Genomic DNA, 13,805 nt, shown 5'->3' with positions numbered 1-13,805 from the left:
TACTTCGTTACAAAGAGTTTCAATCCAATCACTACAGTTATTTAATTATATTCATTTATAATCTCTCGATTACTGCTTGCAAAGACGTATTCACTTAGCCTGTTAGTGAGACTTCTTCCAGCGGGCACTGTCACATGACTCTGTTTCAGCAATCCAACGTAAGCACTGGTGACGTTGGACTCCATTTTACCAATCAAACCGAGCCTGGCAGTCACATGACCTCTCATAGTACACACACACTGTAAAAAGTGACGTGACGTTAAACGAGGGAATGTCAACGTTTACTTTACAAACTAGGAAAAACAACATTTATATGATGCGTTGTCATCTGTGTCATTAGAAATGGTCACGTTTCAGCCTTCAAGACTTCCAATTCTAACTATAGAGAACAGGTTGTGGTAAGTTGTAGATGTTGTTTTAAGTTTTAACTGCGCATAAAACAACTTTGTAGTTCTCTCTCTCTCTCTCTCCATCTCTCTCTCTCTCTCTGTCTATGTCTCTCTCTTTCTCTCTCTCTCACACACACACACACACACACACACACACACACACACACACACACACACACACACACACACACACACACACACACACACACTAGCCATAGTTTCAGTGCAAGTTCTACAGGTACTGGAAAAAATTGATTCATATCAGAATCGCAATTTTTGTATTTATTGCGATTCTGAATTGATAGCAGTTTTTGTTTTTTTTGTAAAGACGTTTTTTAGGCCATATCCACGTTTACATACTGCGTGTTTACGTCATAAGGCAGCTAAAAGAAGAGGTTTTGTAACCTGTATCCTGTTTTGTTATCATTTATATGTCAAATAACATATTGCTAAAATAGGTTTGAATTGAAAATTGTACTGAACCAAGAATCGATTCTGAATCAAATCGTCACCCAAAATTGGAATCAGATTAAACCCTGAATTTAAAAGTTTGATTAATCAGATTTTTTTAAATGATCATTTGACAGCACAACTTTTTAGTTTTACTTGAGTCATGTTACTTGAAAACAAGGCTATTTAACTGGCGGCCCAGGTGCCTAATGCAGCCTATATGGCGAGTTTAATTAAACAAAACTTGAAAAAGACTGACATTTCTGCAGCAATTTCCTAAAAGATATTTTGCAGTAGGTCTTTAAATACATCAGAGCACTCCTGTTGCGTGGACCTTTTTTTCTTACGTATTTAGTAACACTAAATTGTCCACTGCAGAAGATGCTTGTTCTCAAGAATATACGGAATGAGAAAAATTGTGCGCTCCGCTGGTTCTTAGCTTTCTGGAAACCTGGCCCCCAAAACTATTTATTTGAATAGCCCTGCTCTAAGGTAACACTACTCTTACTTGAGTACAATTTCTGGCTACTCTGCCCACCTCTGCATAGGATAACTAAAGTCAACCACGCAAATTAGAACACTTCCTAAAGTCAAAGTCCTCAAACGTTATCATTTGAGCCTCAACCTAGCCTTGGTCTGGTTAATGGCAAGGCTATTCAACTAAATTGTTCCGGGAGCCACGTTTCCAGAAAGCTAAGGACCGGGGGGCCAGACCTCTTCCTTTAACATTATTCTTAGTTTGAGAACCAACATTTTTTGCAGTGGAATTTTTTTTTTAAAGGCCTACTGAAATGCGATTTTCTTATTTAAACGGGGATAGCAGGTCCATTCTATGTGTCATACTTGATCATTTTGCGATATTGCCATATTTTTGCTGAAAGGATTTAGTAGAGAACATCGACGATAAAGTTCGCAACTTTTGGTCGCTGATAAAAAAAAGCCTTGCCTCTACCGGAAGTAGCAGACGATATGCGCGTGATGTCACAGGTTGTGGAGCTCCTCACATCCGCACATTGTTTACAATCATGCCCACCAGCAGCGAGAGCGATTCGGACCGAGAAAGCGACAATTTCCCCATTAATTTGAGCGAGGGTGAAAGATTTATGGAAGAGGAAAGTGACAGTGAAGGACTAGAGGGCAGTGGGAGCGATTCAGATAGGGAAGATGCTGTGAGAGGCGGGTGGGACCTGATATTCAGCTGGGAATGACTAAAACAGTAAATAAACACAAGACATATATATACTCTATTAGCCACAACACAACCAGGCTTATATTTAATATGCCACAAATGAATCCCGCATAACAAACACCTCCCCCCTCCCGTCCATATAACCCGCCAATACAACTCAAACACCTGCACAACACACTCAATCCCACAGCCCAAAGTACTGTTCACCTCCCCAAAGTTCATACAGCACATATATTTCCCCAAAGTCCCCAAAGTTACGTACGTGACATGCACATAGCGGCACGCACGTACGGGCAAGCGATCAAATGTTTGGAAGCGTACTCACGGTACCGCGTCTGCGTATGCAACTCAAAGTCCTCCTGGTAAGAGTCTCTGTTGTCCCAGTTCTCCACAGGCCAATGGTAAAGCTTGACTGTCATCTTTCGGGAATGTAAACAATGAAACACCGGCTGTGTTTGTGTTGTTGCCGCAGCCGGCTGCAATACGCCGCTTCCCACCTACAGCTTTCTTCTTTGCTGTCTCCATTGTTCATTGAACAAATTGCAAAAGATTCACCAACACAGATGTCCAGAATACTGTGGAATTTTGCGATGAAAACAGACGACTTAATAGCTGGCCACCATGCTGTCCCAAAATGTCCTCTACAATCCGTGACGTCACGCGCAGGCGTCATCATACCGAGACGTTTTCAGCAGGATATTTCGCGCAAAATTTAAAATTGCACTTTAGTAAGCTAACCCGGCCGTATTGGCATGTGTTGCAATGTTAAGATTTCATCACTGATATATAAACTATCAGACTGCGTGGTCGGTAGTAGTGGGTTTCAGTAGGCCTTTAAGGTGTATTTATTTTGGCAGAATTGCACATTTCAGAAAAAACAGCCCTGTGTGTTTTCACGAAATTGCTGCAAAAATGTTAGATTTGTAAAAAAAACTAACAAAAAAACAAAGATTTAAACTGAACTCGGCTGCCGGTTCAGTGTCATTCCTGGGCCAGATTCAGCCCGCTGGCCGCCAGTTGAATAGCAATGGTTAATGGAGTCTTGACTACAACATTAGAATGGCATGTATCGGTGTACATTGTAAAAAAACCCTGCACAATTTACAGTAAAATACAGACAGCTGCGGTTGCCAGGAATTCCCCCTAAAAAAAAAACAGTCACAATGTATTGGGACATTACGATATGTTGATGTTGAATCCGTTAGATTTACAGTTGACGATTGTTTTTGCTTAGGATGATATATTGTTCACCTGTTTTTAAAATTTACAAATTTACGATAAATACTGGCAGCTGTTGTTGCCAGGAAATCACCAGAAAACTAATTGGGGCCAGTTTAGTGTTGCCAATCAGCCCATCCCCAGGTGCATGTCTTTGGAGGTGAGAGGAAGCCGGAGTATCCAGAAAGAACCCACACAGTCACAGGTAGAACATGCAAGCTGCACACACAAAGACCCCGAGCCTGAGAATTGAACCAAGGACCTTCTCACTGTGAGGCACGGACGCTAACAACAGCCCCTGCCCTGTCACCAATATTGGTATCTGCAAAATTCCTGTGTTTCTGAGACATGTGAGCGGTACGTGAGGATCTTAACTTGGAAAGTATTTGTACAAGCTTCCACTGGACAACTCACAACATAGCCTTCTGCAGCATGTTCCTTTAAGTGTGCTACTAAAAATGAGCTCTAAATGCTTCGTATCTGTTAAATAGCTGCTGGCAACCAGTTCCAACACACTTATAAACACACAGTGTAGTTCATTTCAATGCAGTTTACAATGAAGCACATAGACATAAACCCTCAATGTCTGAAATAACTTTCCACAAAAATACAAGAAAAAATGTCGTTAGTCAAAAGTTAACTAAGCTAAACCACTAAACATTTAAGATATTCTGTAAATGTAAATGTACAATCTGCTAAATCTTTAATTTCGACAGAATAATAAACATGTTATTCTTGGGACATTACAGTTTTTGCAAATGCATTGTACAAGTTTTCATTATTTTTACAGTAAAGCCATGCTTTTTCTACTTATTCTAACTATAGTTATTTAGATTATCTACAGTTTCTTGGTTTGCATGAGTCCACTGTATTTGCTACTGTGAAAAACTATTTTTGATTTTAAGGTGTTTTACTGTTGCTATTCACCAATTGCTTGCTGTAGTTTTTACGGTCATTTTTTTACAGTGTAGCTCAAGGGTGGGCAAAGTATGGTCCTTGTTTAATTTAATCTCTTAAGGCCAAAGCTGTTTGTTTACATTCTTTTTTTGTTTCTCATTGTTATTTGGGCTTATTGGACCCTAATTTGAATAAAAACTAAGAATCATCTTTTGATATGAGGTACTTAGTCCATAAGTACATAAACGAGTACTTCATGTGTAGTGACATGCTAATTTTTATTTTTACACTTTTTTTTTTCCAAATTCCATTGTATGTTATACTCTTCTGACACCACCAGATAGCAGTATAACATAAGCGGCCATAAGACCCCAATTCAGTAGTGTACACAATTTTGGAAATAAGAGCTAAAAGGTGCTGTCCACGCATGTGGCCACTAAGGCCTTTAGAATTTAATCTGGCCCATTCTGCATATCTTTATACTATTTTACTGTGCAGCCCACAGATCTTTTTAATTTTTTTTTATCATATTCGAAACATGTACGGCCTCACATTACAAACTATTTATTTTTTCACCTATAAATAATATAATAAACCAAACATGCTTTTCTTTAAATTGCATATATATGACATAAACTTTTACCTAAGTCTTACCTACTGTAAAAAAAGACTGCTCCATCGGTCAGATTGAAAAATTTAATGTGGCCACTTGAGCCCATAACCTTCAGGTCCATACTTTAAATGAAGAAATTATATTTATTTACATAATTGAGTCAAATTTCAACAAGAAATCGCTACCACTGGCAGAGCAGGCAACAGGTTGGTAGATCTGTCATCATGACACACACATCCACAAGTCTGCAAACATACAGGAGCTCTGATGTTTCTAGATGAAGGCACATAAACCCATTAAAGGTCACAGTAAGGCAGATTCACAGCACTACGGGACATTGTAGAAATTGCAAAGGACAGCTTAAGACTTTGACCAGTCTGCCGTGTGTGACAGATGATCTGTCTAGAACCGTCCTGTCTTCTGCTGTCTGGAGGGTGAGTGGAATCAGGGGTGGCAGAGAAATACGAGGAGAAATATGTTCACACACAGTGCTGTTAAATGTCCATTTCCCATGTGACCTTTTCCAATATGCAGGCAGGAAGTGAAAGTCTAGCAGCAGAAAAAGATAAAGTTTCTCATCCATATTTTGTTCCTTTGGCTCCATTTGGCAATCTTTTGGCAGACATTCTTTATCTCAGATGAATGAAATGGATAGTAAACATGTTTCCTCAGCTCAGACTTTTTGGATCTTGGCAACAAACAGTAAGCCATCATTCAACAGTACAAACTCTGAAAGATGTTTTTGCATCATTAAGAAACAATCATACAAATCACAGTTTGCACGGTAGTCGGCCATTATGTGACTTCTAAATCCAAATACTGGTCTGTACACAGCAGCAGCATGTTGATTTGATTGGTCCACCCAATCCATACTCTTCTCACATCAGTACCCTGTAACTAATCTCATACATTCTTGTGCAGAATGGCTCGACGGGTCACTTCATTCACCATTCGTATAGTTCACTTTCGGAAACTTGTCCCTGAGTCTACATTGGAATAATGCAGCTGTACTGCTAACTTCTCTCAAGCACATCCATCTATTGCTGCCAGCATCTGTGTACATTCAACTTCCAGGCAAGGGTTAAAGGGAGCTTCAGCCATTTTCATGTCATTTGATGCTGGAGGAGAATATGACACAGCATTTGCCTCACACTCACTCCCACAACAACACGGACAGACAGTAGAAACCTCTGTAGGGCTAATTAAAGAGCATACGCAAAGAGCTAAATACAGTGCACAGTTTTGATGTCTTAGGTCCGTCACAGACGTGTTTAATAGAGTGTCAGGTGTGGGCTTGATGAAGGTGGAAACTTTTCATGGGAATTAACAAGCATCCCTATTTTGGTTAAAATCACCAGATTCTATGCAAACTAAATGTGTCCCCTGCACTATGCCTGTCTCTGTCCCATGCACACAGTTTACTGCAGGCCTATTAAGCCTCCCCCGCATGCACTGTTCATTCCACAATCACATGCACAGATGAAAAGCAAGACCACGACTGTGTAAAGCCAGAATCTACCTATTAAATCCCATGGAAAGTGTCCAACTTTGAATAGTAACAAAAATCCAGATAATTTAATGGAGTTTTGCAACTTTAATACAAGTACGCATGGCTGTGACCTGTGTGTTTGTGTATGTCATCAGTGTTTGAATGCATATGAAAGCCTATTGGAATCTAGTTAAGGACATCTCAGGATGTCTGTGTCCCTGTGTTAAGTCAGAGTATACTCAAATGTCCCTTTTTCCAGCCCTTCGATGCCGTCTGCCCAGTTGGAAGATGGCATGCTGCTGTAGGGGTCCAGTAGGATCCTGAAACACCTCACTATCAGTAGTCCCAGGAACACTAGTAACATCCCCACGAAAGCAAATGCTGTCTTCTGTTCCAGAGTAAGAGAGTGCGCCATCATGTTGTTTCCGCTCATGGCAGCCAGGGAGTGGTTGTAGTGGACGCTACACATGGTAAATCAACATCTAGGTGCCTCATCTCTCCTTTGACTGGGTCAAACTCTTACAAGTTTGCATTTTACCTAGACAGAGATTAGATGGCTTCAGAATGTCACTCATGCAGGGAAAATACATCAAAACAGCTTAGTTGAACAGGCAGTGGGAAAATGTAAAAGTACGGAGAGCTTAAATGTGAGTACAAAAGTATTTGCAAGGCATAAGAGCACACCGTGACTCATGAAGGGTTAACATATCTATAAATAGCTCCATTCAGTTATGATCTGAACAGAGTTATGTCTTTGGCACAGTGTTGCAAAGATTGAGGAGAAGTAAACATTGAAAAGGATGGCTAGATGAGGTCACAGTAATGAGGTATCAGTACCTGAAGCACAATCATATTGCTGAGAGCTGAGTTGGAATCACTGCGTGTCGCAGTGCTTAGAGTTAAAATTATGCTAAGCAATAACAATGTGAATGATGCATGGCGCTTTTGTATGTCAGTTTCAAGCAAAATGGCTTTTGACCTGTTGCTTGGGGCAGATGTTTGACACACAGTGTAAATCCATGACACGCAAAACAGGGAATGTCTGAAATATGTACTAGTCTGCCAAATCTTTTCTTCATTCAGCGTTTAAATAAGTAGCGGGTGGCTGGTGGGGTGGAATAGATTGAGTGAATAGTGAAAACAGACACAAAATTGGGAAGTATATGATGAGGACAACACACGTATAGCGAGAAAGCCAGGGTGGGTAAACGAGAGCTCGCACTTGCAGGTGTAGGTGTGGATCATAGGGGAGAAAAGCAGGCGTCTCACCGTCATTCTGGTGTTATTCTCACAGACCTGTTGCTACCACACGTTCTGCAGAGCTCCTCCTTCTGAGACACCGTACAGATATGACTCCTTCCAGTGCTGGCATGTTAAAGGCTCCCCAAAACAAAAATCCAAAAATAAAGAGATGGTAATAGAGACGCAGAGAGGGGGAGAGGCAGGGACCAAGCTGGGATGTGTCTCCTCTCAGGGATGCTGCTCCTCATCCTCGTGCTGCCTTACTTGCCTCCTCTTGCTCTTTATCATTCTGTTTCTCGAGCTCTATCTCCCCTTATAGCAACACACACGCTCCTGGTGCATGGCAACCACTTGTTAGTCTCACTCAGCTGATCTGCTGCCTCACTCATTCACAACATTCCTCCCTCAGCAGAACATAGGAGGGCTGCAGTGGCATATAAACCAGCGGTCGTGCCTCTCTTGCCTTTGCATCCTTGCAGCCTCGGTGTGTTTTTGTTTTCCCTCAAACTGACTACGCCAAGAGTAATGTCATTGTTAGTCAGCAGGAGAAAGGCTGCCTCTCATTGTGCACAATATCATCACTTATTAAGCTGGGTTTGTTTTTACAAGATGATAGATAGGGTGACATGATAAGAATTAGGTTGTAATGTCAATTGAGTAGTTTTACTGTGGTGAAAAGATAGCGTTAACTTGCCGGTTATCTTGCCACAACATGCAACATGGAAGTGGCCATCTGTTATGCTGTTCTGCATGTATGGGGGCATTTTGTCATAGTGGTGCAGTGACTCAGATCTATGGATAGGAAATTCCATGCAGGAGATGGTTTTATGTGCAATAAAAGAAAAAGAGAGAAGAATGCAAAAAAACTGAGGATGGTTGCCTTTCCCAACATACTTTATGTATCATAGATATTTTTAGGTCAATGTCATTCACTTAAGTCATTAAAAGGAGAGTCCATGGTACACATTTCTACATATATTTCAATGACCTTTGGCATATATTGTCTTCATATCAATTTCAAAGTCAAGGACTATAGCTCAGTAATGTATGCAAATTAAACAGGCTGTGGTGTAAATCACATATGATTATAAAACTGTTGCAGCATTATAAACCTGTTGCATAAAGTGAAATAGAAGATTAACCTCTGTCCATAGGACACATAGATTGTTAGACTTTTATCTCAACAAGCACAATAGGTCAGGTCACAGTATCCCCTTTAATACTAATGAGCACCATATCACACTCTGTTTTACAGTGTAATAATCTATCCCACAGAGTACAAAGCCAGAAGCGGCAATTGCATTGTAGAAATATATACATATACAGTACGTATGTACACACCACAGCGCACAAAGCCAGAAGCGACAATTGTAGATGAATATATACAGTATATATATATATATATATATATATATATATACATTTACATATATATATATATATATACATATACATATACAGTACATATGTATACATATGTACTGTATATATTTACATACAGGTATATATGTATGTATAGCTATATATATATTATATACATATATATGTGTACATACAGTAGATGATATTCTGACAATAACATTTCAAAAATTTAAATTAAAAATGTCATTCATATATATGTATATATAAATATATATGTACATACATATAAATACACACACACACATATATATATATATATATATATATATATATATATATATATATATATATATATATATATATATACAGGTATATATATATATATATATATATATATATACAGGTATATATATATACACACACACATAGATATGGCATTTTATTGTCAGAATGTCATACATAAACATTTTTTAAATGTTTTATTTAAATGTATGTCATTTATTTGCTCAAAACTTGGTAACAGTTTAATCTTAGGAACTGTCTCAGTTTATTTTGTAGTATAATTTCCAGCGAGCACAACAATCGATACTTCTCACTCAATCAATCATCACAATTTACTTATATAGCCCTCAATCACAAGTGCCTCAAAGGGTTTCACAAACACGACATCCCGTGAAGTGAATCCACAAGGAAGTCAGAGTTTGGAAAATAAGAAATCTTGGGTTGGGTTCGCCAATGTGGGTACCCCCCTCCTGGATGACCAACTTCAATAAATGTCAAATGGGTAAAATTTTTGAATTGTTACATTAAGAGATAATATGAGAGTCCCGTCCATCGGGAAGCCAGCAGAGGGTGTGTCACGGGAGACTAGCAATCAGTTGACAGTTTATCTTTAAAACAACACGAGAGCCAAAGCTGCCCTCGAAATACTTACCTCGGATTTCCACAAAATACGTATGAGCTGCTGAACAGCAAGACTGCGGACTGTCTAAGTGCTTTTAGCGCCTGTGACGGCACTGACTTGACTTGACTAGCGGAAAAGACAACAGTTTTGACTTGCAGAACGACTACTTTATTTTTGCAATTGTAGCCAACGAAACAGTAACTACATCCCTAGCAGGCTTTGAACACACACTTCACATTAACTCTCGCTTAACACTCCCCTTCTTTCCCCACCCCTGTGAGGTCCCTAATGTAATATGATGATTCTTGGATTTTGGACCTCGAAAGTCAGCATGGGGTTTGAGGGGTTATAACATTCCCTATGCTCCTTCGTTGCAGGGTGCCGGCGCTGCTGAAAGGGGGCTTCCCCCGCAGGCGGCACCTCGAACACCAGGGTCGGTGTGCTGGGGATGCGGACAGCCCGGTCACGTGAGGCGAGATTGCTCCCTGATGGAGGTGGGACAGGTGATGCGGGTTGTCGGTCCCCCAGCGCCCGCCCCCGATCCAGGGGAGACGTACTGTGTCCCGGTAAGGGTACAAGGGAGTACATATCGGGCAATGGTGGATTCGGGCTGTAGACAGTCCATGATCCACCAAAACCTGGTTCGACCCGGGGCACTGAGGCATGCGACACGGGGGAAAATAAGGTGTATTCATGGGGATGTGCACACGTATCCCATTGTGCCAGTTGAAATTTGGTATCAGGGACAAAGCATAGTGTCAAGGTTGCGGTAAGCACGCACCTTACACATCCCATATGTAGCACCCCTACTGTAGGATAGCAGGTTAGTACAACAATTAAGATTGCTAGGTTCTTGGCTGTATAATTGAGAGACTCGCAATGAGACGTTACGTACTTAGTGGACCACAGAACAACTGCTGGCAAATTTATTGCACAATAATAAACGATAACACATGAACAGTGTGCTTTTTAAATTGAAAATACCCCCCAAAAATAAAATAAAAATAGAGCTCTGTTGCAAAATTCAAAAGTAGCAAAATAGAAGAAATGTCCTTTTTCAATTGTCCTTTCAAAAAATACAATCTACCCGGGTAGTATTGAATTGAACACTGTCTATATTCCTTGGTTGGGAATCCTTAGTTCTATTGTAATCCGTTATTCCATACTGATTCGGTTCGATACTTGCGACTCTGATGGTGGATCAGTTCAGTTATAGATCACTGCAGAGTGTGGAGACCGATGCAGCTGGCCACACCACATCCAAACGCTCCCTCTCCGCAGACTCTCACTCACTTAACTCAAATCCAGCTTGGAACCAGACTTCAGGATCATACAAAAAAAACAATCTGCACATAGCAGTACAGAATGTAATCAGTTAGAATACTCTTTTTACTCTTAGTTCTCTTCCATATGGTACCATATTAACTTCAATTTTAAATCAATAAACACAGTTACTCATTTTAACCATTTAGTCATGGACATATGAATACTGGTCGGTTCACACTGTACTCCATATAAGTCTGTAAGACTTTAACAGCAGCATCAAATCATGAAAACTATAGTAGCTTCACCTCTTAAGACTTCAATGAATGAAATTAAATGAGTTACATCCATTTAAGGATTTTTACCTTTTTATCTTTAAATTATGAACTGTGAATTATCACTTTTTAAACCATCACAAAATAAAATAAGTGATTATTTAACTGAAATCACATTTTGGTCATCATGTATTATAATAATTATCATTTTAACTGTATCAATTTAATAAATGAAATGTGTCAACAGTTCCCCTTTAAGCAGCATGACAAGGGTGCTTTTAGCAGCATTGGAATGAATGCAGCTCCTCTGCTCACTGCATAAGGCTGAACACAGTAACATTAAATATACATCTCTTTTACACAAAACGAAAATACAATAAAGTTATCCAACTGCAACATGCTAACATGTCACAAGGCATTCTTTAAATACATCATATTACTCCAATTGGTTTTGTACATCTTAACTCTGTGTCTTGTTATCAGACTCCCCTCTTTAGCACTAACAGGATGCTAGGCTAACAGCTAACAGTTATATTCTGTAGGCCTCATTTACAAAATAACACTTACTGGAGTTCTCAGCAGCACAAAACACAGCAATCCAGCTCCCACTGGGACCAGGCTATCTTATGCTGCTTTTCCAACACTCGGTTTGAGAATTGACAAATATTTTAACGTATAAACCTTGTCTTTGCAACACAACGAAATGATTCGTGCCTTCACTGTGACGTTCAGTGAAGGAATGCCGGGAATGACAAAGGTGCATGTGACCTCTACTGGCCAACATAGGAATAACGTGCTGCGTGCATGCATCACTAATTTAAACCTGTAGTGACCACATGACTTTGACAAATCAATTTTAACATTTTTTAAGTGGCACACCATATATTAGAAATTAATAATAGGAGAATATATTCGTGACACTATATTTCCATATGGGTTACACATAATATTAGGGACAAATTGGCCGGGATTTCATCTTCTAGTGACGCAATGTGTGGGGATGCGTTCACGGGGTGTAGGAAAGGGGAGTAGCCACGCGGTTCTCAGTGCCGACGCGGGTTCATCCGACACTGCCGAGTGGGAACCGGCGGGGGCTTCGCGGGAAGCCCCCCCGGGTCCCCATTGGTACCCTACGGAGGATTTTCCCCTCGAGCAGTCCCGTGATGAAACCTTGCGCGCAGCCTGGGACCAGGTGGATTACATCGACGGTCAGCTAGTGCGCCCGGGAAAAGCGCGGATATTCCCCCACTTTTCGATTATTAGGGACAGGTTATACCGAGTGACCCGTGACACTCAAACCGGAGAAGAATCCACCCAGTTGTTGGTGCCAAAACGCCGCCGGGAAATGGTTTTCCAGGCGGCGCATTTTAATCCCATGTCTGGCCAAATGGGCTACGATAAAACACTCAATCGGGTCATGGTCTGATTCTATTGGCCGGGCATTCGGGCAGACGTGCGCCGCTGGTGCGCTGCCTGACCGGATTGCCAGCTGGTGAATCCAGCGGCCATCCCGAACGCGCCCTTGCGGCTTATGGAGGTCCCATTCGAGAGAATTGGAATAGACCTCATCGGACCATTTCACCCGAGCACACAGAGATACATACCGCTTTGTGCTAGTCCTGGTGGATTACGCAACGCGCTATCCCGAAGCAGTGCCCCTGCGCTCTATCTCCGCCAAGAGCGTGGCGCAAGCGCTGTTTCAGGTCATCTCCTGAGTCGGAATCCCGAAAGAGATTCTGACTGACCAGGGCACGTCCTTTATGTCGCGCACGATAAAGGAACTATACAGATTATTGGGAATTAAAGCGATTCGCACCAGTGTGTACCATCCACAAACAGACGGGCTGGTGGAGCGGTTAAACAAGACGCTGAAAACCATGATCCGTAAGTTCACGCACAAGGACAAACCAAATTGGGATAAATGGCTGGAGCCCCTAATGTTTGCGATGCGGGAGGTACCTCAGGCCTCCATCGGCTTTACGCCCTTTGAGTTATTATACGGCAGGAGGCCGCGCAGAGTACTGGACATAATTAAGGAAAGCTGGGAGGAGGGCCCAAACTCCAGCAAAAACGAAATCCAGTACGTCATGGACATGCGAGCAAAACTCCACACGGTGGGGCACTTGTCACGCGAGAATTAGCTCCATGCCCAGGAACGTCAGCAGCGCACGTATAACAGGGGGACTCGGCTAAGAACATTTTCACCGGGAGAAAAAGTGCTTGTATTGCTCCCAACTTCCAGCTCCAAATTACTTGCGCGCTGGCAAGGTCCTTTTGAGGTCACACGGCAAGTGGGTGATGTGGACTACGAGGTTCGGCGCTCGGACAGGGGCGGAGGCACCCAAATTTACCATCTTAACCTACTGAAGGCATGGAGGGAGGCGGAGCATGTTTCCATGGTGACGGTAGTGAGGGAGGAGGAGGAGTTGGGGCCAGAGGTCCCGCGCTCGGCCCCGCCCCCTCATCTGCCCTGTGACAACCAGCTCACATTAGCGCAGAGAGCGGATGCTGCTA

The 13,805-nt window shown here is 41.5% G+C and overlaps 1 protein-coding gene across 1 annotated transcript; it reads right to left on the bottom strand.

The window, feature by feature from the left end:
• Positions 1–5,671: 5,671 nt before the first annotated feature.
• On the bottom strand, positions 5,672–7,697 carry ctxn2 (cortexin 2). Its single transcript, XM_061963511.1, has 2 exons — positions 7,515–7,697; positions 5,672–6,783 (listed from the first exon to the last, which is right to left on the bottom strand). The coding sequence occupies exon 2, from the start codon at positions 6,712–6,714 to the stop codon at positions 6,469–6,471; it is 246 nt and encodes an 81-aa protein (XP_061819495.1). The 5' UTR covers positions 6,715–6,783; positions 7,515–7,697; the 3' UTR covers positions 5,672–6,468.
• Positions 7,698–13,805: the final 6,108 nt, after the last annotated feature.

This window comes from Nerophis lumbriciformis, linkage group LG06 (genome assembly GCF_033978685.3).
Source record: "Nerophis lumbriciformis linkage group LG06, RoL_Nlum_v2.1, whole genome shotgun sequence".
NCBI classification, from domain to species: Eukaryota; Metazoa; Chordata; class Actinopteri; order Syngnathiformes; family Syngnathidae; genus Nerophis; species Nerophis lumbriciformis.
Note: the sequence above shows the minus strand (reverse complement) of the source record. Positions and strands in the feature narration are given on the sequence as shown.

What these genes read in the sequence shown, in the direction of transcription:
- ctxn2 (XM_061963511.1), bottom strand. Translation starts at nt 6,714, where the DNA reads ATGTGTAGCGTCCACTACAACCACTCCCTGGCTGCCATGAGCGGAAAC.